General features: G+C 36.4%; 1 protein-coding gene across 3 annotated transcripts in view; it reads left to right on the top strand.

Annotated features, from left to right (window-relative positions):
• STRN (striatin) overlaps nt 1-23901 on the top strand; it is a 71034-nt gene that overhangs the window by 6667 nt on the left and 40466 nt on the right. For all 3 annotated transcript variants that reach the window (XM_039389491.1, XM_027735172.2, XM_027735171.2), the window contains exons 2-5: nt 5675-5778; nt 13937-14010; nt 17118-17196; nt 18947-19111. In XM_039389491.1, the coding sequence (XP_039245425.1) occupies nt 5675-5778; nt 13937-14010; nt 17118-17196; nt 18947-19111 (422 nt within the window). The remainder of the gene's footprint in view (nt 1-5674; nt 5779-13936; nt 14011-17117; nt 17197-18946; nt 19112-23901) is intronic.

The raw sequence follows: 23901 nt of genomic DNA, 5'->3' as shown, positions 1-23901 counted from the left end.
CTTATATCAGTCTACATGCAGTGTGCTCTCGGGTCAAAAAAAAAGTTAATGCTCACCGCTTAAGTAGGTGTACCACAAAAATTATTGGAGGTTTAGAGAGAATTTTCGCTTATGGAGAATGATTAAATAAGCCGAATATGCATTGCTTGGCTAACTCAGAAACTATTTTGATGTTTGCAATTACCAGAACAGTGAAAGGCAGCACTGAAGAGTGGATGGAAGAAAGACTAACTCTCTGAGATCTGCCTAGTAAAACACTTCAAACCATGGAAAGACAAGTCTTCCTGTTTTTGAGATGTTTATGTTAGTAATCAAGGTATTGCCAGAAATAAATTGTGAAATAATTTTTTATTCTGGGTCATTTATTAGGAGTTTTTCAGTCTTACTGAATTTTCTTTTCAAACAATGTTTTCAAAGAGATGAAGAATGTAAGTAAATGGCATTTTCAACCATCTTTTATTACTGTGAGCTAAATCTTTGAACTCTTTTCGGTGGTTTTTCAGGGTTTAGCTCTGATGCCAGTTTTAGGACATCTCTGAGAAGTCCAACAAAAATAACGTGCCAGGAGCAGATTGTGCTGTGTATTAGTCCCATGAGGTGTTATCGTCCAGCATGAGTGTGTTTGGAATAAATGGGATGAAGTACTTATGTGTGGGGTGATGTTAAATATGCCTTGATGCTGTCGGTTGTTTCAGCCTGTGACCCCACTTCACTTTTGTGTTATCTTAAATGGCTACACGCCCTTACGAAAGCTTCCTAGCCTCTCTTGACAGAGTGCTAGTAGGTGTGCGTTGCGGTGTTAAGTATGGTGCCTGAAAAATTGTTTGCTAGTTGTACTAGACCGCTGATGTTTTCCTTCCCCCCTCCCCCGTACCTGTTTTTTATCTCTTTTCTTCTCACTCCCTGGGCATGCTACACTTATTTACAAATATACTTAAATATGCAGTGCTTCAGTGAGCCAACTACAATCTAAAATACTGAGTACCCTGGCAGCCTACAGAACCCTTCTGGCAGATCTTGGTAGACTGGTTAGCACAACTGTTTCAGATTGATTAATCTCTGTAATGTATTTTGTTATTTTAGCCGTCTGCGTATTTTTTTAAATACTTTTCTTACAGTTTTTTTCCTCCTGTGTTCTCTTTCCCTTGACCTGTGAAAACCTTGTTGAATTATGGAAGCATTATATAGAGAATTGTGGCTCTTTGTCAGATGATGCCCAGTGACCTTCAAGTGCCTATAAATTTGAAGTGAGGTTTACTCTTAACCTTAAGTTAAGTTAACTCTTAAGTGTTAAGAATGAAAAAAGTTAAATTGCTTTTGAACTTGCAATAGCTGTAAAATTCAAGAACTGATAGAAGTTGATATTAAACATGCATCAGTTGTTTGGCAGTTGTAGTATGTTTATTTTTAAACAATTTCTGTTAAAGATAAATATTCTTTATCTCATGCTGTTTTGTAGTGTCAAGGTGTCAGCCTAAAAAGGTGTCCAGATATAAGATACTTTTTAACATCATTGTAGTTGCGGTTGCTGATTCTAGGAAGTGTAGATTTCAGTTTAAATTTTTAAACATTTAGTGGATGGATGCAATTTCATTATCTGATTATATTGCTATGCCTCCTAAGCCTGTATTAAGAAGTCAGCAGCATTTTAAAAAAAAGTTGTTTCTAACCCAGTGCTACTTAAAACCTTTTTGTCTACTTCACAGTAATGTGACTTTAGAGTCTTTTGGGGAATTTCTTAAAACAACAGTGTTGTTGCCTGTGAGAAATTTTTTTAATGTAAGAACGAATGTTATTTTTAAAATCTCTCAATAAAGAAGTGGAATAGTTAAGGTAGCTACAGTGCTATTAATTTAGACTGGATGTGTATGCCACTTCTAAGTTTTCTTGCAGTTGATAATATGAAACACTTCAGTGAGATAAAATGGGGAAAAAAAATACTGAACTCTACAGTTGCAACAGAAATAGGCCGTGCCAGGTATCTCTCTTCTCAGTGTTCTCTGGTTTTGTGTGGGGTTTTTTTTTTTATTTACTTTCTCCTACTCTCTTGATTTTAATTTCACGGTTGAGCTGGAATACAGTAACTTGTAGCACTTAGTCTGGAATAAATGGGAGGCGGATGCTGCCTTGATTCCTTGCTGCGGAGCCAGCGGGGCTGGGTGCTTTATGGAGAAGATGCGCCCCACCCATAAGGCAAGGAACAATATGAGGTTGTGCGTGATCTCCGTAGGCGATTTTGAGGTTTGTGATGACTAGCTTACAACTTGATGCATTTTAACCTCGTTAGTTAGAAGGTCAGTTGTCACAGAACCTGTTCGTTGGGAATATTTGCAAATTCTTGAAATTTTTGGCAAACCTTCCCAGGAGTGGCCAAAACGCAAGTGTAGAACAGTGTTGCAGATCACTCAAAGCAGAAGTGCATCTCCTTTCTCTCCTGCTCACTCAGGTATAACACAGGCTTCAGGTTTGACTTGTGCTAAAGCTGCAGCTCTGGGAAGTGGCCTGTAGAGTCTCAAACTATTGATAAAATTCTGTCATTTATGTGTGAATTATAAGAAAACTGTAGTTGCTCAGTTCAGTTATACTTTTCACCCTATTTAAACGCAAACCTCTTACACATTAAATGTTTGCACAGACATTTAGGCAGGTGTTGTCTATGTATTTTGATTTGAAATAGTGATTCTGGAGTTATCGCTGTTTTGTTCTAGAGACTGAGAAAACACTGCTAGATGTCATAATTTGTTATTCTAGCTGTTTAAACTCAGTGTACTCGTTCAGTTTTCATTTATACTGCAAAATGTTTCATTTATGGTATGAACATTTAGATTCCTTTGCACATTTTCAGTTAATTGCAAAACATTCTAAAGAATTAAGTCTGCTTAAGACATATGAACTGTAACTATTCTCATTTTCAGAGCCAGAATTTCTCAAAAATAGTGAGTATTGGACATAAGGCTGCTACTCTGAAAAAAAGCATAAACAAACTATGCTAGAAACTGTGCAGCCTCCAAGGAGAGAGCAAAATTATTCTCTGCTCCTTGATTTACCAGTAAAACTACCTATCTGTAAAATATTCAGTAACGCTGAAGCATCCTAGCAATAAGCTTGTGTGGGGCTGAAGACTTGGCTTGTAGATTCGACTCTATTGTTGCATGCTTTTTGAGTAAGAAACACGAGGATTTCATGGAAGTCCTAGAAAAAGAAAAGCTATAAGACATCAGTAAGAGCACTGATGTACTACTGACAGTAAAAGATGTCCACGTGAAGGTGGTGTTGTATGTTCTTTCTTAATCATATCCATTAATGTCTCTCCCTCTTACAAAAGTAAGCTGTCAAAACTACTGAGAAGTTGCATTTTTTATTTTGTTCAACCTGCTACCAGTGGAAGATGACTTTAGCCTCAGTTGTTAGCATGGTAATGCTGGTTTGACCTTTGTAGTATAGCAGTGCGTGAGCAGGGTCATTACTGGCTGTCCTTTGCCAACCTGCCAGGTAAAAAATGCTTTATTCCAGTGTGTTCATTCAGTTCATTCTTGCTTAGAATTGCTTGAAGACAGCAGGTCACATCATAGATCATATCAGCTTGTGTCCTGATGGCATTGAATGATCTTTCTCATTCCAGCCAAATACATATTTACATCACCTTCTACTGTTTTGAAAAGTGTGTTTTGATGTTCTCTCACTTTTTGATTAGAAGGGAATGTTTAGTTCTGCTGGGCGTATTTGGAGACAGGGAGAGAGAATCTGGGTGTCTGCACAGTTACTGCAAACTGAGTTATATGTGTTTGAGGCGTTCCTCTTGTTATTCAGATGGTGACCTTGTTGAGGTGACATGCTTCTTGCACAGTTACATTCCTCAGGGGAGGAAATGCTGACTCTAGCACCAGCATTTCTTTCTTCTGTGCCTTTCTTTAAACCTGAGTGTAAAATGAACATTAGAATTCAATTGTAGTTTTTTGTTCATCCCAGTTCAAGTGTTAAGTGGAAAGAAAGCTTGATGCCAGAGCAAGAGGCCTTTCTTTTGATTCAGTTGACTTTTTTTTTTTTTTTTTTTTAATTCAGATGTGTTTCCCCTATTGAAGTTGAAGACTGACTTTGTTGGAGAACAGCCAGTGTTTTTCACTTGACATAAACTGGCTGCTCTAGTTGGTGACTGGCAGTTAAAGATTCTTCAGGTGTTTGTCAAGCTGTTTACTGGCTGTACTTGAGCAATAAAATTATGTCAGCTGGTGTCATATTTTAGAGCAGCTGCTATAGATGGCCACCAACAAGTGGCCTTTTAGAGTAAGATTCATCTTGTCTGGTTTCCAAAATTCAACCGAGTTAGTTGTATGCATTCACTTTATAGTTGATGGAGAGAAAATGACATTTACAGGTTCTGTTTTTCCTCCCCTTGGAGTAAAAATCTGCAGTCAGATAAATTATTCTTCAGAAACGACTGTCTCCATTAACTAAACTATCTGGGGACTGCTTGCAAGGTTGTGAGGATAACATATTCCTGCTCATTTCTCGCTGACTTTCCCTAGAGATTGGTATAGAGTGCAGTGCCTACAGAAAACACTTACAGACCTTCAGTGGGCATTTGTATAAATGAAAGGCTTATTGGTCTTCATGTTCAACAGCTGATGGTCTAGACCAGTTGCCTTTTATCCTGTTTATGCTTCTCAAGAGACAGATGAGATGCTTGGAGACTTTTTGCTTCAGAGGTGACAGAAAGCTTCTGATCCTGAAAATGGCAGGTGGCTTGCAATGCCAGGTGAGGCTGAGGCATGAAGTGGTGACTGCCTGTAGATATTTCTGTCTAAAAGTGTATTCATGAATTGAGCAAGCACAAGAACTTGCCTCTTATAAGGGACATGATTTGAGCATTAGGTACAAAAGCAGGTAGTTCTTCCTTTAGGATTAGGAATTAGGATCTTGTATTTGTCATAGCTTTTTATTTGAAGGAGGACTTTTCACAGGCAACTAAATACTTACTCTGTGCTGGAAGTTGATAAAGGTTAACTGTGTATTTTCTACTTGACTTTATTTACTTCTGTACCATTTCTCTCTTTGTCTCCCTCACCAAAATACCTTTCCCTGTTTTCCCTTTTTTTTTCCTGTCTTAATAACAGTATTTCTGAAGAACTTTCTTTAACCTATTTTAGTATCATAATTAACACTGTATTACAAATGGGGTTTTATTTTTCTTTTAGTTGAACATGGTTTACATTTTTTTACTAGTATCATGTAGCTAACATGTATCTATAGCACAATACACTAATTATACCATACATCAGTTAGTGAGCAGAAATACTTTGTCATCATCTTCTGCTTATTGTTGGTAAATACTTTTATCTGCTGAAGGCTTTTTGTTTGCTTATTTTATTTATTCCTTATCCTTTATTGAATGTTTAGCCAAGAGAGGAAATAAACTCTGTCAAACAAACCAAAATTGTTTTATTTCTTATCTTTTTCTTCCTTGTTGTTTTTGATCTGTAACCAGCATGCAGTTTAGAAGGCTTATCTTTGCAGTGTTGTGTGTAAGCACTTAATGTTTATGAAACACAGTGAGCCGATTTCTTTTGAACTCTACAAATAAATTTTAAAATAACTTGGGAAGACACACAAACCTAGGAGCTATGCTGAATGATTTTGAGGAAGCAGATTCTAAACTGAACCCTTTCTTTTGCAGGCCCAGATTGCCTTTCTTCAAGGTGAAAGGAAGGGACAGGAAAATCTGAAGAAGGATCTAGTGAGAAGAATCAAAATGCTGGAATATGCACTTAAACAGGAAAGGTATGCTGCTTTAGTGATGAGCACATAACGAAGAAATTCTGAAGACAGATACTTTATTTCTCTTCTTTATTTTAAAAAAACAAGAAATATTTTTTCTGTATATACTCAGTTCTCAAATTGACAAATAATATTATACTAAATAAAACCAGTAGTCTAAATGTCTGCATTATAGTAAGAACAATAGCTAACATTATACTGCTACAAAACATGCTAATAGAACCCATGGTTGGTCAATAAAGAATACTTTTTCCTTGGTAAAATTCCACCTAACTGAATAGATTGTACCTCAGAATTACCATGTATTCCCTTTTTGTTCAAAGTACTAGCTTTGTTTAATAATATGTGACAACTGAAATCTTAACTGTTTTCAGTCTAGTAATTACTAGTTTTTAATCTTGCTAAGTTTTTTGTCTTTTCAATATGAAAGACTCTACGGAAATATCTTCTGGAAACTAATTGTGTGAGGGACAAGCTGGAGAGATGGTCTGATTCCAACAGGATGAGGTTCAACAAGGCCCAAGTGCTGGGTCCTGCACTTTGGCCACAACAACCCCATGCAGTGCTACAGGCTGGACACAGAGTGGCTGGAGAGCAGCCAGGCAGAAAGGGACCTGGGAGTTTGGATTGACAGGAAGCTGAACATGAGCCAGCAGTGTGACCAGGTGGCCAAGAAGGCCAATGGCATCCTGGCCTGTATCAGGAACAGTGTGGCCAGCAGGACCAGGGCAGTGGATAAGTTGTATATCTAGTTTATTTTATGTAATTAAATGAGTAGGAACTGTTCTACACTGTAATGCAAACACTCCCATGTTTGCAAAACACTCACCTACACTCAGTGCTGGTGAGGCCACACCTGGAGTACTGTGTTCAGTTCTGGGCCCCTCAGTTCAGGAAGGACATTGAGGTGCTGGAGCAGGTCCAGAGAAGAGCAACAAGGCTGGTGAAGGGACTCGAGCACAAGTCCTGTGAGGAGAGGCTGAGGGAGCTGGGGTTGTTCAGCCTAGAGAAGAGGAGGCTCAGGGGAGACCTCATCACTCTCTACAACTCCCTGAAAGGAGGTTGTAGCTAGATGGGGGTTGGCCTCTTTTCCCAGGCAACTATCAGTAAGACAAGAGGGCATGGTCTTAAGCTGTGCCAGGGGAGGTTTAGGTTGGATATTAGGAAGAAATTCTTTACAGAGAGGGTAATCGAGCATTAGAGTGGGCTGCCCAGTGAAGTGGTGTATTCTCCATCCCCGGAGGTTTTTAAGATGAGAGTGGATGTGGCACTTAATGCCATGGTCTAGTAACCACAGTGGTGTTGGATCAAGGGTTGGACTTGATGATCTCAGAGGTCCCTTCCAACCTGGCTGATTCTATGATTCTATGTTCGTGTTTACCAGTTGATCAAGTTCTATTTTTTTGTTCATGGGGATTTTCAGTAGAAGTCCCCAGTTTGCTTTATTCCTACCTATACTTTCCTGTTATTCTAATCTTTGAGGCAAACAAGTTGGGTTTTTTAATCATGTTTTCAGAAATCTCTGTTCAACCAATTTATTTTAGGCCAAATTTAGTTATATTTTTTTTAGTAGTAAAATGTAATTTAAAATTCTTGAATAAAGAGTACGTTTATGTTACTACTGCAAAACAATAATTGCTTACATACCATTTTCCTATCAGATAATTCCTGCTTCTCTTTAATAAAATATTAATAAAATAAAACTCTCAAATAGTTTGTGTTAGTAGAAATAATATTTAAAATATACACATTTGCAAATGGGGAATAGGATATTGCTGCTAGATAATTTAAAATGGATGCTATTGGTTGTGCAACACTGTTGTATAGCATTTAGATTTACTCATCTTTAGCAGAAGACGTGCCTTCGACCATCCAGTTCATCTCTTTCTTGTAGGAACCAATTCATCTGCTAATATGGAGCTGCAGCCAGTTTTCTGGCCAGCAGTAGCCTCAGGGCTCCAGTATACTTGCTTCCTCTTTGGGGAGTTCTTGAAGGAATGCTTTAGGTAGATACTCTTTTTGCCCAGGCACTGGGTACTGATCTTCTATCATATAGCAAGAAAAATATCAAATGTATGCATAATGGAGATTGCAGATTATTGCTATAGAAAGGCTTACATTTGAGGCATGACTGCAAGGCTTAGAGTCACAATAAGAGACAGTAGAGTATGTTCTTGTTCAGTTAAAGATATACTCTAAGTTACATATATTCTGTGATGATTTCTTGTATTTCAAAACTGAGGGAGCTATTCCTGGTTACTTAAAGACATCTCTAGTACTTCGTGTTCATAACCAAGACAAATTGGCAATCAAAAATTATCAAACTATGTTAATACATTTCTGTGTGCTATCAGAGAAACTTTGTAACATTTAAAAAAAAAAAAATCAAAAATTAAACTCCCGTATGGATAGTGAAAATGTTCCCCAGTTTTAATCTGTAAAATCCACCTAAATTATGACATTTAAAGTCTAGAGCAGTAGTCCCTGTCAGGATTAGGAAAAAACACCTGTCTTCTTATTAGCAGGTTACATATTGGTGTCTTCTGTCTTTTGTTGTATGTTTTTCTGCAGTGTATGGCACTAGCCTTTGTTACTCAGGTCAGTAGGCTACTGTCAGCTGGTGTGATCCAGTGGGACAGTTTCAGTGCCGGTGTGTAATGGTTCTGTAAGTAAATGTGATGCTTGTGACTGGTGTGTCCTAGAGACAGCTATTTATGAGTTTGTGGTTTTAAACAGCAGTTTTATTTGCCGGTTTCTGAAGAAACAGTCTTGTATTTCTGCTGGAAATGTCTCCCAGCAAGTGTTCTTGCTTGATACTTCAAAGAATGGCAACATGCTGAGCTTGGAAGCACTGCTCTCTTTCCCAGCATTTTCCTAAATCAGCTGTCAGCCAGGTCAGGCCGTAGTCAGTTGCAATGCTGGCTTTTTCCACTGGGATCTCAGAGCTGGTAAATGAGATCCTACAAGGTAGGAAGAAGACATTTCTGTCAAGTTAGGAGAAGGTTGATGCGGTGTGAGGGGGCAGGGAATCATTCTTGTATTCCTTCATTTCTGTCCTGGGCTTGCAGTATACCAAATGTTTCTCAGTTAGATGAACTAAGTTAAGAGTAATGGGACAGAATATGAAATTGTGGCCCAGAGGACTCCCATGTTTGCAGTGCCCTTAGGAGAAGGTGCCATTGGTTTTCTCAAAAACATGCTTTTATGAGCTCCTCTTCTTTATAGTGTGTGTTCAGCATTTCTTTCATCAACCAAATGGTTTCAAATTTTAATATAAATAAACAGCTTCATAAGCATTATTGTTATTCTCTACTTCATGTCATTTTGTGGTGGGTGAGGTAGAAAATTACTTACTGATTGTCATGGTTTTCTAACAAATGTAGTTTAATGTTTGGCCTTTATTTTAGTAACTGTGAGATTACCTTTTTGTTGTGTGCATAGGAAGGCTGATTATTTCTGCTGGAGTCTTAATAGACTAAATAGCAAAGAGCTTAGAAGGAGCTAGTGTGTAGTTGAGTCTACCATTTTTTCAACAGTAGTTTTGATGTAGTTTTGCTAACACCCAGTAGATTGCAGTGTGAGGCTGCTCACAGTTGAGGGTTACTTTTTATGACTTTATCAATACTTACTCCCTCACCAGTAAATTGCATTGTTGCCTCTGAATTTTCAGGAGCTAGCTGAAATGTAGTACTGTTTCTCTCAAGTACATGTCCTATTTCACTTAGTCTAGCTCGCTTCCTGTCTTAACATATTTCAACCAAAGAACTGGACTCCTGAGCCATGTCTCTAGAAACACTTGATTTAATTTTATGTTGTTTTCTGCGCTGGTGTGTCTGATCAGTGTAAGGCTGGCGCCTTCTACCCTGTGTAGAATATCTTGCCGTGCTGTTCCTGGCAGTCATTCTTGTTTATGTCTCTTGATTTGGCGTCGGCTCCCAGATCTTCTACGGATGTTTTGGCAGGCTCCCTCAGCACAGCTGGATTAGATGCTTCAGGTCTGGCGACAGATATTTCCAAGAAATAGTGGCCTGTTTTGATTGGGGTCAGACTTTTTTCTGTGTGAAGTATTCAGAAAAGCTTCACTGCTCTTAGTCTTAGGAAATTTAGAAGGATGACAGCTTTTAACTTTTTCCTAAGCAGCTCTTAAAATGTTGTGGCAGCCATGTTGAATGTCTCCAAGCACTGTTTGCATAGAAGACACATAGTTCAAAGAAAATACTGCTAATCAAAAAGGGAGAATTGTGTAGTGAAAGGCAAAAGCCAAAGCAGTGCTAATATTCATTCTTATCTTAGTGAGGGCATCTACCCAGCAATGTATTTTCACAGTACCAAAATATCTTTCTTCCAAACAACTTGAAGGCTGGTTTTCAGATGGAAAATACCTTCTATGAAGTTGTATCCTTCAGGTAGTTATTTTCAAGTAATTTCTCTGTCTCTGCATACTGCTAATGATCCATATGTAATGGAAGGTAAATCATTCAAGTTGAACAAGTTCAGATAATAAATCTTTGTGACTTGTTTCCCTTTTTCTTTCCCCCAAACCACTTGTTTTTGACCAGATGATGCAAAGGTTGGAGAAACACTGATTTTACTTTGTACTTATTTACACAAAAAAAGACTTCTTCTCTTTTTTGTGATGATGGTATTGCACTGCTGTGATCTGCAGAAGGCCATTTTAAAGCTGTTAATAAGTGGCCCGTGTGATTTCTGAAAAAGTGAAAATAGGTGTGACAGGTGGGCAGAAGATGTTATTATAGAAATAGATTAAATTAAAATGCGCTAATGGAATAAGCTATAATCACAATTTGTGTAGAAAAGAATTCAAGGTTATTTTGTGAGAAGTTTGATAACCTTTGATTACAATATGTATAACTGAATGGTCAAGACTCTGCCTTCCAGTCTTGGTGTCTGAATCACGGTTTTCAGCCCTTTTCTTAGTGTTCTTTAGAAAGAAGATTGTTTCTCTTTCATACCTGTGATATTTTCAGGTGTACCATAAAAAAGTTTCTGAAAATAAATCTCATACTTGCTGCTTGAAGAAGTGTAGAAAATACTTCCTTGATGGACTGTTAGTGGTCTATATTGATTTTATGGGATTTTTTTTTTTTAATATTCCTCTGAACTTTAGAAGCATACTGTAGCTGAAAATGAGTTCACTGAGTCAAATACTATGACATGATACTCATGCTTCTGTTTCAAGTCTGTGACTTGCTCAGACACAGGAATTTGTACTAAATTATTTTAATTTAGGTTTGACTATAGCATTGGGGTTTTTTTGTCATTTTGTGCTTTTTGTTTTTAACTTTCCCAGCAATATTGAAAATAAGTATTGGTTTTTTGGATTTTCAGCTCCTCAGTTACCTCTCTGTTAGAAGAACAACCTCTCCGGTTCTTCTGCCTTATCTGTAGTGCTACTGGTCTCTGCCTGTGATATACAGAGTTAGATCTTCTAAAAGATGAAATCTTAGTCCAGCTTGGCCTTAAAATAGATTTAAGGGCCAGTGGTGTACAAGACCATGTAATCTGCATTATCCTCTTGAAGTAAAGAATAACAACAAAAGCTTTAAAAGCTGTTGCATTATGAGGTGCAACCAGTTACAAAAACCTGCTATTAACAGTTTAAAATGTGAATAGAATGAAAAAGTCTCATTTTGTTGAACTGACTTTATAATGCTTTCACTAAGAGGAAAGGAGACTATTACTGATGATTTAAGAGGGAAAGAAATTTAAAAAATGAGCATACATGGATTTAGGAGATGGAAATAAATATACTGAGAAGTTTAAAAATCTGCAGACTGAATCTTTAAAAGATGGATTTTGGAGAACATGTGAGAGATCTGAGGAAAAGGAAATGTACAAGGAATGATCCTTTCAGTGAACCTAGCAAATATTTTACTTAGGTAGGAAATTATTAACAAAAACCTGATAAGAAAATTAGTGAATACTTAGAGCATAGGGGAACTCTGCATAAGACCGATGAACTAAAAGCAAATGCTACAAAAACTAACTGCTTTCTGAAATTATTTGAAGGAATTGAGTAGAACACAGCATATGTCAGTAATCCAGATTAAAGTAGAGTATTAATATTTGCTATGTTAAGTCAAATCAAAATAGATTAAACAGTAAGGTCACTTGAATTCATGACTGTATAAAAAAATTGTAATGTTTAAAGTTGGTGAGGTAGGTTGATGATAGAGTAGAGGATTTCCTAATTCTTGATTAACCATTACTTTTTATTAGTGATGGTGAGGGAAAAAGTAAACATAGCCTCAGTATTAAACAATAATATTTTACCAGGGTAACATCTCTCTGCTGGTGAGGTGTAAGAAACAGATAGTTGGAAAAGGAAAGATAAATATTTTGATTGAGCATTCAGCTTTGATTTTGTTCTGTTCTTTCTTGTTCTTTTCTGTACTGACCAGAATGTTTAACCTTCACTTATTACTGTTAATACATTCCAAGTGCATCCTTTCTCCTTTCCTTGATGGTTGCTGCTCAGCTGAGTTAGAACTTAATGCTCTGGCTCTTGAGGAGTTGGTTCCTTCGTTTGTCTATGTTGCTACACCTAAGAGGCACTTCTTCACTCTTCACTTACCCTTCTCATTCAGAGTTAAATGTTTATTATCATTAAAAAGCAGTTGGATTAGTAGGAAGCTAGTACTGTCAATACTGAAGCATAAGAACTACCAAGCATCAGTTCCCTCAGCACCATTTTGTTAGAAATAATGAGTTTTCTTGGTGAAATAAGAAAAGGCAAAAGAAAACAGTAATGCAGTGAAGATGTTTGAGAAACAACCAAGAGGTGTATGTAACAATCAAGAGGTGTAGGTAACGTGAAAACATTTTCTACAGTCGTTCTTTATACAGTCATTTGAGCTTAGCGAGACTTGCCTCATACAATTACAAAGTGTCACACCTGTTAATTTTTTAAAAAACAAATTTTGAGTGGAAGAATTCCCTTGTGACTAGTAGAATTAATGCACTCATTTTCATGTTGGTGTATTTGAGAGGGTTTTTTATCTTTTGTAGCCTGTGTCTTGCTGCCCTACACCTAGCTCTGTACATTTGCATTGGAACTGTGTGTATGTGTGTATTTGATGGTTGTCCCACTACTGCCGGGCTGCACAGTCAGCATTTTCTGAGTTCTCTGCCTTTTGTTCTGGGTAGGAACTAGTATAAGTGCCACTCTTCTACCCAGTTGTGAATGTCTACAAAACTTTATAGGGCATCAGGATTTTGTTTTGAGTTGTCTAAATTTTCATATTTGGCAGAAAACAATCTTATAAAATTACAGTGAGTGTGAGAGAAGGAGGGGACAGATTGTGAAACTAGCTAAGGCTTTCTTTGCCTCAGTTTCTCTATTATGGTGTTGTAAGACTACTCTAATGAATCTTGAAGAATTTATGTGTGCATTTGCAATCCTATACTACTGTGGTGTTATTCTGTGTGTTTAAAAGTCTTTACTGACTCTGTAGGATGAAGCTTTTCAAATTAAAAAGCATTTCCTTTTTTTTTAAATAGCTACTCTTGTCATTGTATGGCATGCTTTGTGGGGTTTATTACATTAGGCCTTCTGAAGACTAAATATTTTTGGAAGAGAAGTCTTGATTTTGCACTTGGTCAAGTGACAGATGTAGCAGCTTTGAGAGAAACTGGGGTAGGTGAGCTGTCACTGCTAAATTTCACTTATAATAGTTCTGAATGAGAGCTTGCTGCTGTTGGAAAGTACAGCATTTCGAAGAATAAAACTAAAGTTTGCTTAATGGAGGTGACAATATGAGATATGAAGTAGGTGGTGCTGAACTGACATGGATAGTAAAAAATGTTTCACAGTGAAACACTGGAGGAGGGAAGCAGAAGAGTAGCTTGTGTCCACAGGGAGGGAACCTTTTCTGTAGCAAGAACATTTTGTAAAATCTGCAGTCTACTGATCCCTGTGTTTCATCACTATTCACTTTGCATGTAAACCTCGGAAAAAATAATTAAACGAAATCACTTATCGGAAGTTGTGGTCAAATGATTTGTTTTGTGTTGTTCCTAGACTAGAAGAAAGGAATGGCTTTTCAAGTGAAAATTGGTGACATTTGTGTGTTTAGAGATACCCTTTATATGTGCTAATAGTTTTTTTTTTTTCCATTTTTTTTCCTTTGTTTTCTTTCAGGGCTAAATATCACAAATTAAAATATGGCACAGAATTGAATCAGGGAGATATGAAGCCACCAAACTATGATTCTGGTAAGAATTTATTAAACATTAGTTCATTACTGGCATAAAAACATAACTGCAGTTTGTGCAAATGCTGAATTGATAGTGTTGATAAAATAAGTTGCTAAATGGAAGCAGTGAGAATAGAGGTAATTAATAAAGACTATTTTACTCTTGTACAATTAAAAATAATGCTAATGCTCTAAAAGAGTCTATTAATAAATCAAATTAGTTTAGATTTAAAAAAATCCAAACCCAAATGAAAAATCTACTCTTGGAGAATAGTTTTTTCTCTCCCTTAGTAATGTGTATGGATATTTTAGAACAGGATGATACTAGATTCATAGCTGTAGAATCCTTTTATCTTTGGATAATTTATCTGAATGAAATATATAGTACATAATGTTTTGTTCAATTACCTCAGTGATATTTCAGGAGAAAAATAATGAAAGTACATATTAGACATAAGTGAGAGTTTGTGAGTGGGGGATTTATTTAGAGAATTCAAATCATCATTGGAGATGCATTCAACTAACTTCAGTGTAATGCTGTAAGAGGACAGTTTTGTGCCTTGGTCTCTGGAAAGCTGATTTACTTTCACAGAGTTTTCATCTCCTACTTCAGACGAATAGATATAAGCACTGAACTTGAGAAATTAAGAATTTAAATTATTTCCTTTTATCCCTCTATCTCCCTATCTTTTCCTCAGAAAAAAAAGAAGAGGTACAGAGATTTGGTTACAGGTCAAGCCATTGAAAGAAGTAATAGGTGATGTTTTTTGTATCTTAGTCCCCTGATACTCTTACTAAAATGAAATTGGAGCCCCTGTACATAAAGGTAGATCATAGAAAGTCTGCAGACCTCAGCTTTGTCGCTTGGTTTGTGGAGGGGATGGTCTGGTTTACTGTCATGGTTAATTCTTACCTCATTAGTTTTAGAAGGTCATTAATAAAACCGTAAACAAACAATAAATCCAACCCCACACCAACTGCTAAAACTTTATACCAGGCTTTTCTTGTTCAAGTTATAATGAATTTTTGAGATATTTTACTCCGTGTTATTATCAAGGTTGTTTCCTTAACTGAAGAAATACTTAATTTGGTGTTACTAAGTGGAAGACTCCAGTCTTTATTTGGACCATTAGAAAACCTTGTTCTGACCATACTAAAATCCTAGACAACTTTTTTTTTTTTGTAATTTCTCAGAATGCAGCTACAGCATGTTGCTCCAGTTTCCAGGGGAGGAATGTCATGCAAGGCTTGTCTTGCGAGCAGAGCCATAGCCTGTGCATTACTTCTGCAAAATGAACTTTAGTGCAATTACTTTTGTTAAAATTCCATTATCCTCATTTATCCCATTGTATTCTATATATGTAGCTATCAGAAATGTATACTTTTGTTCTATATTAAATATGGACTGATTAGTGATACACTTAAAGTAGAAACTTTGTTATAGAAACTTTGTTATAACGCTCCTTTGAAGTTGTCTTTGATAGATACTTAGTTGAATGTCCATATATTTTCACTGCTCTGTCCCTGTTTTTCCTGCCCAGTCATGAAAAAATGTGAAAGTGTTTGTAGCAGTTCTTCCAAATGGGTCCTTTTTGATTGTTTTCTTTATAATCACTTGGGAATCAGTAACACAATTTAGAAGAAAAGAGTTCCATCTCCTGTTAAAGGGATGCCTTTAAAAAAAAAAAAATTATACTATTTGTGATACCTTCTGCTGTTATTTGCTTATGATGCAAGTCCCTCCGTTCTTATCTATGAACCATTGTCACTGCTAGTGGTCATCAGATTTGAGGAGACTAAGCACAAGAGCATTCTTGCCTGTGGATGTAGTTAATAGTGCCTTCAGAAGAAGAGTTTTTGCTTTCCAAAGGAATTTTCAGGCAGATTTACCTCAATCATGTTTTAATAATTATAGACTGAGCTTTGGTAGCTGTGCTTCGGATCCACCTGTGTTCAGTTGTCATTGGAAAATTATTGTGCAATTGATTATTTCCTGTGGTTGCTATTAAATGAATTTGTGAATTCGAGGTGGCTAAAACTCATATGGCTCTCCTTGCATGTGAATTCTGATCAATCTTTGATAGTTTCTTTGGGTAGGTGTTGGGATTTTTTTGTGTGTGGCATTAATTCAGTTTAAAGGTAAATGGCTTCCTGATGAAAATAACAGCTTTCCCACATCCCATATCAAGTTACTCATAGGATTATACTAGAGGTTTTTCTTGTTCTTAATTTTTGTTTACATAGGAAGATTGTTCATCCTTCAGTGTTTGGACCACAAAGTTTTCAAGTTTTGTAGTGGTTTTCATAGACAATAAATCAAGATCTCTTATCTTGGGAAGAATATGCATCTCCTGGAGGACAATAAAAGAACCGCACCATTGTGTAGTTTGAAGCTGTACATGCAATTAACACATACCTGTTTATTGCCAACATTCAGATAGTTTTCTTACCAGAGCAGCAAAATTATTTTTTTTTGTAGATTTTTCTAGGGTAGTAACATTTTTATAGAAATTTATGGTTGGGGAAAATGTGGTGAAAATTTTTCAATAGCTTTTCAGTTAAAAAATAAACAAACAATCCCTACTGTTTGCTTGGTTTTTTCCTTCTACAAAACTAATACAAATAAGGATGAATTTAAATTGAGCAGATCTGTTTGTTTATGTCGAACTGTCAAGGTGAGTTGAAAATCGATGTCATGCTGCAGTTGCATTTGATATCGTTAGCAGTTAAAATATTTGTATTCAAACTTAATATGAGCAGCAGTTATTTTTGAAGGCTAATGCAAAAATGGAACTTGAGATTGTTTATGTCATTATGTACCCTGAAAGAAAAAGTATTAGATGGGACTTGGGGATGTGAGACCAAAGGGAAGGCATGAATGACTAGTGGAAGTTGCTCTCATAGAGTAGGATGTTCCTGGCAAATTTTATGTGTATGTAGTACTACAATTATGTGCTATGTGCATTTTTTTTTCTCTCTTGATTATTGGCACTTTGAATTTATTTTTTTTTTAATTAAACCATTCCTAATCATTTTAAGACAGATCACATTTGTCTTTACAAGTGGATGGGCATCTTTTATGAAAATAGGAAAAGGAAAAAAAATTAATAAAATAATCTTTTTCAGATGAAGGGAATGAGGCAGAGATTCAACCACAACAGAATAGTCAGCTAATATGGAAACAAGGACGACAACTGCTAAGACAGTAAGTGTTGAAAAAAGGACTCAGATATTGAATGCAAAAGAACAAATCTGGTAATGAAATGTGATTTTTAGATTTTATTGAAAGAAAAGTTAGTGTGCGTGATGAAGTTCATTCAGCTCCTGCCCTGCTTTTCCTTGGTTTTTGAAACATTTTAGTATTTCAGAACTTCAGGTGAGAAGCTTTGTCAAATCACAAATGCCTGATCTCATTTACTTTTCTTTCAATGAGTATAATCGAACAATTTGCTTGGGAGAACAGTGGGTCATGGCACCTTGCGATTAAAAAACAACACACACAAGTAATTCTGCTAAGATCAGAATTTTATTGTGTAAAATAAAAACAGCTAGCACTGGAGAGGGAAAACTTTTATTTTTACCTGTTTGAGGTGCAGAAAAGAGTAACATCCAAGAGGCTAGATGAGACATTTTATAATTCTCAGTTCATCTGAATGAAGCAAATATCTATAAATCTAAATTGGTTTTTGAATTGTGATCATAATGAATAAATTAGTTGCTAAGATATTTGGTGTGTTACAAAGGATTAAATGAGAGGGGTGTGAATCAATAAGGACAGTCTGGAGCTTATATAAAAGGACCTTTATCCAAGGAATTGTTCAGAAGTTAAATTTGTCTGTTGGATGCTTTTCTTTTGCAAGAGCTCAAATCTTTACATGCATGTTGGGTAAATGTAAATAGAGTGGTCTTGACTTGGATCAGTGAGTCTGAAGACAAGTCATTCCTTCTCAGTGCAATTCATGAGTGACATAGTGCTGAATAGAGTGCATATTACCAACAGACTCTGTTTTGCATAGGTGACTTTTTTTGATTTTTCTATAGCCAACCATGAGTATTTCTCTCCTAATGTGGTTATGTGAATGATATTGTTAAATAATTGGAGGAGAATGTTCTTGCAGGAAGAGTGCATGTCCTTGATTTGTAACAGCTGTTACTGTAAGATAGCATTTCCCTTCTTTAGAGTTGTCTAGAATATTAACCATTTAATCACTTCAGTGCTATTAACTCCAGATTCTGGAGGGAAGGACAGAGACCAATTTTTAATTTTTCTTTTTTAAATCATATATTCCTCCTGTTTCCCTCAAAGGCAATATGGCATATTGATGAAAGAACCAACTTTAGACCTAAAGAGCCAACTTTAGACTTTGAGGTTTTCATACAAGGATGCTTGCTGCCCAGCCTTTATAGGGAAGACAAATTAATATTTAGCAGATCCATTGCAGAATAAAGGAAAGGCAAGACAAAGATTTTATCAAGCCTAGTGCATCATAAATAACAACTCTCACTAATAGCTACAGCTGTAGAGTTTGGGTTTTATTTTCTCTGTTTTCTAGGCTTCTAATGTTTATATTGGAACATATCTGATACTTCTTGTATCTAGTTTCCATGTGTCGAGGAATAAAATGACCATGTTGTACATACAACTGTGGTGATTTTTATAAAGCAGTTGTAAATATTTTAATTGAAAGTGCTTTTCCACCCATTTTAGTAAATGAATGAATAACGTATTGTATAACCTCTGACTGCTAGGCTTCTCAGTGACTGTAGAGGCTGGTACTGCAAGAGACAATCCCTCTGCAGCTGGTACAGGATGATTTATAAGCATGTTTCATTAGCTCAGCACCACCCTTTGCTAAGCTAAGGGGTTGAAGATGAGTTTAGGGAGAAGTTTTCATCTACTGTTTTTGCATAAGTGGGATGTGCATGGAAGGTTAGCATGAGTTCTGTTCCTACAGGTATCTACAAGAAGTGGGCTACACGGACACGATATTGGATGTGAAGTCAAAACGAGTGCGAGCTTTATTGGGCCTCTCAAGTGATGCTTCAGAAAAAGAAAACAGAAATCAAGAGCCGATGGTAAATGGCACAGAGGGCCAGATTAAAGAAAGCACAATGATCGGGTAAGCATCAAGATGACATTATCTTTATATATAAATGCACTTAATGCTGTTGAACAAAATTTTTGTTTACCGGGAAGATTTCAGGGTTCCCTAGTTGGAGATTAGAGCAATTGTGGCAAATTTCATTATATTAAGCAATAAGTATGGAAGTAACTCTTGAGATTCACATCTTAAAAGCACCATAAATTATTTTTTTTAGTTGAATGGCAGCACTAAGTCAAATGAAACCTCTTGAGATACGGTTGCAAAGTGTTTAGAAGTCGGCATTGTTTCAATTTAATGGTTTATTTGTATTGCTGGAAACTTTTCTGTGTAGATTGCAGGCTTTGCCTTTCTGGTCTGTGCTGACTGTGACATGATAATCTATACAAGAGACAGGATTTTTTTGGACTGAATCTGAAAAACGAAGTCACTCATTACATTCTGAGTCCTGTAAGTTTTTGATTTTCCACTGATGAATATACATAGGTAAATGTGACTCAATGTAAGGTACTAATTTCTGTATTTTAATATTTCTAATACTATAGAAAGTCAGTCCAAGACAGTAAAAACTTAAGCTTACTTTTGCTTTTAAGTAATGGTGAAAACTTAGGGGACTTTCTTCCTTTTTCTTCTCTTTTCCATGCAGAGTTTAAAAAAAAAAAGAAAGTTAAACTTAACTGTAAAGGCTTCAGGAAAATAATCTATTTGTTTTTGTTTAAGATATTGTAGTTGCAAAACTAGAAAAATAATGAAAATCATGCAGAATTGTATGAACAATAGATGAGGTAGCTGCTTCCAGTAGTTTGTGCTGCATGAACAAGTATAGCATTCCTCAAAGATTATCACTCTTTTTTTCTTTTCTATACTGATGTGGCAAAATTCAAGACCTTTATTTTCTAAGGTCTAATACTGTTATATGAAACATTCTGTCTTTTAAAAAGCATTTGTAAAATTTCATTTATACCCACCAGATAGTTGCAGCAACTTCAGGCCAAAAAGTTACATAAGGGCAGAAGTTCATTGTTATATAATTAAATTTAATGCTGTGAGGTGGAAAATTTGAACGTTTGAGAAAACCTGTAAACTACTAAAATATATTGTGCTGTTACATGGTTGACAAGTCATGTCATTTCTGTACAGCAACTTTGTTTTTAGGAACAAGGAATGCTTGATAGATGGCAATAACAATTTTGGTTTTATTTCTGGTGAAGGGATCACTTCCTCTTAGAGTTTTGAAACAGATGTATGTATAAGTTAGCTATTTGATGGATGAAATGCTGAGGCAGTGGTTTTGATATAGCAATTTTGGATACATTTGCATTCCTTTCTTATCTATTTGCTTTTGGGGTAGATATGATATTAGGTTTAACACTTTGTAGTTTACTCCATGGCTGAGGACATTCACTGGTGCAGAAAAATGAGCTCCCTTCCATTGTAGTTGTGCAAGCTTGTCTGCTTCAAGGCTGGCCAGGCTACACACTTTGTAAAGCTGTTTTCATCTTGCTGGTGATGCATAAGATGGCAGACTCTATTAGAAAGCTCAGGGGAGCATTTTGATAACATGATGAGCAAGAAGGGACTCCAGGGTTTTACAGTGGAAGAATTTTCCAGGGTTCTTATTCAACATAGTCATGTCAGTCTTCATGGGTGATTCTGAGTTTGTGGATGTCCTCACTGAGGATCTCCCTCACTGAGGGGAAAAAGTCATGATTTTATGAAAATTCCTTGATCAGTCTGAGTACAGGACTAGCTTTCAATGCTGTTATTCTTCTGAGTGTTTCAATTACACTTTCAGACCATCTCTTCCAATTTACCTTTCAGGAAGCATTCTGTGGCTTTCTTCCTGGCAGAGACTGCCTGTTATTTAAGAGCTATTTTATCTTGTGCTACTAGATACTGTAAAATGTTACACCTTACTGTTTCTGTGGCATGTGGCACTGTTCACCTCCTCCCAACTGCATCATCACTTGCCTCTGAGATTTCAAAGTGCAGCTTTATGGTAGATAAATCAGAAATGTTACCTGCCTCATCTATTGACAAGAGACATTACTTAAACGTATATAGAACAGCTCCTTTTTGAAAAGTATTAGCATTGAATAGGTCACTAAAATTTAAGGCACACTGATCTTGCTCCTAAACCCAACTGAAATTCTTACTGAGTGTCTGAAAATTTAATTCAATGCTTTTCTACCTGGCTGGCAGAACTGGGAAAAATTTAGGTTACTCCGCTAAATTGTTGCTTACAATTGAGGAAGGTGCACCCTTTGGAGCAAACTCACTAGCACTAGGCTGCTTGCTGTGAGGGCAAAAGGACTGGCAGTTCTTTAGCAGCCTCTTGTTATTCCTTGCATGTATGTAAAGCGAGAAATGGATTTGGGCCACAGCAAATTTGTACAGTTGGAAGGAATGCAATGAACAAGTGTTTGCAGTTTTGTAGTGGTAGAAGAAGAAAGGTACAGTGAGAAAGTGGAAAAACAAGAAACCAAACAAAACCTTAGTGCAATTCCAGGAAGTTTAAAGACATGTGTGAGTGGTTGCCAGGACCATCAGACATTGGGACAGTTACAAACTGAAATGCAGATGGAAGGCTCTGTAACTGTACAGATACAGTGAAAATCTTTGTAGGAGAAAACTTTGCTATCGCCACAGAAGCCTGTGAACTGCTCAAGCCAATGCTGTTTGGCAGATTTTTTGGTTCAAAACATTTAATGAACTTTGATACATATCTGCTAGCAATTCTGAGGCCAGTGGTCAACCTGAAGATGTTTTAGTTACATTTGAGGAGCAGAGCACTGGGCAAAAAGTAATGCGTGAAAATAAATGTAGTCTAACAAGGAATGCACCTCTGTTGAAGTGAGAAAAGACAACTCATAGTGTGTTTGATTTGTTTGATCTTGGAAGAACTGTGTAATATGGACCCAACTGAGTCTGTGGATTTTAAGTCTGATTTTTAGAAAAATTTTTACATGGAATGAAGAATGTAAGAAGCAGAGTACAGGACTTGAGTAAAGAGAAAGCTTGTGCGGGAGAAATGATAAAGACAGATCAATAAGAGTTCAGAAAGAATATGGGTGAATGTGATGAAGACAATGTACAATAGAGGAGAAAAAGTACAGGGTAAACCACAAGGAATATAGTTTCAATGATGCATTTCAATAACAGGAAGATGGAAGGCACATTAGCTTTTAATTTCCTTAAAGATTTATCCATATAGCAGTGTAAATTGCAGAAAGAACAGATTGGCTAAACTGCCTTCCATACAACTGAACACCGATGTGATGAATCCACAAAAAATTAAAAATTGATATTTGATGCTTTTATGCATATAAACCACATAACCATATGGTTATCTCTTTGGGGAGAGAGGCAGTAATGGAAACAGGAAGCAAAGCTTCCTTTATGTTTTGACTATTGTTTTTTGGTAATCAATCAATACTTTCTTAGTGAAATGGAAGAGTGGTGGAGAACAAAATAAATTAGTACTGAAAGAAATTCCAGTAAAAGAATGGGAAAACTCCTTCTCAACACAGTCTGATTTTAGCACAATTTTTTGTGTAAACCTATTAATTTGTGCGTAGTACTTGTTGCTGCTACTCAGCCTCCTTCAGCAGTACCTCTCATCGACCTCTGACTGTACTTCTGACCACAGCAGAAATCCGCACTTCTCTTATTTTTTAAATTTTTTTTTTTTAAATGCCTTTGATTGTTGTGAGGATGCCTGGCATTTTCCCTCTGACCTCGGAGATGTGTGAAGTGTATACTTTGTGATGTGCAGGCAGGATATTCCTGCTCTGTTCAGCTTACTACATGCTTTACAGATTTTAAGTTGTTTGTTATACCAGAACTTGCCTATTATACGAGTTATATCTTGTTGTCTGTCCTTCATACCTATTTCAACAGCTGGGTTTTGGACACCTCAAAGTTCAGCCTTTTTATGGGAAAGGTTGGTGAGAATGCTTGGAGTAATTATTGTGAAGTTGATGCTGTTTACTTTGGTATGCAGAAGCATAAGATGGTTACTGTAGTGCAAATACTTAATATAACAATATTTATTTGCAGCAGAGAATATGTAAATTGACTTCTACTAGGCCCCAGTTTAGAAAATTGCCGTCTGGTCCCTCATGCCTCTCAGCTTAATTTTGTGTATCTTAAAGGATTGCAGTTACATCAGAGACCTTCCCCTTTTGGTACAGTGATGAACAAACTATTGTTGTCTGAATTTCTTCATCCTTAGGTGAAGTAGCTTCAGACTTTGTGTTACTAGCTGCTACATCTGTGCCTAAACTTGTATTCTTACATTGCCTATTTATTTGCTAATGCACAGATCGTCTTGAAAACTTTAGCACTCAAGATATCATGTGGATTTTGAATACACCCTGCAAGATTTTGAATCCATAACTGAAATGTTAATATGATAACGTGAGCTAGATATAGTCCTGTTTTCACTTATTTCATGGAATGTAAAAGGGAATCAGTTTTCAGTTTCTTCAATCAGCTCACTTGCATTACAAAAGATAAGTACCACTTGGCATGACTGGACTCAAAAATAGATACTAAAATAATAACCTCATAATAATGGTTTAAATTCTTAACACTTGTAGTGAGAGAAATGGGTGCTTTCCCCCAACAAACTGAAGCAGAAATGAAAGCTGCCTGCAAACATCATTTGTAGCCTTGAAAACATGACAGTTACTTAAGTGTCTTTAGTTCACTTATTACCTCATTTTTAGTAGTTTTATGTTAGTGAGTGAAACCTAAACAGTCAAATTAGTTTACCTTCTTGGAGGTGTGTATTTGATGTGAGTGGA

The sequence above is a fragment of the Pipra filicauda genome, unplaced genomic scaffold (genome assembly GCF_003945595.2).
Source record: "Pipra filicauda isolate LSUMZ 115617 unplaced genomic scaffold, ASM394559v2 scaffold72_size3293161_pilon, whole genome shotgun sequence".
Lineage (NCBI taxonomy): Eukaryota > Metazoa > Chordata > Aves > Passeriformes > Pipridae > Pipra > Pipra filicauda.
This window is presented reverse-complemented; position numbering and strand designations above follow the sequence as displayed.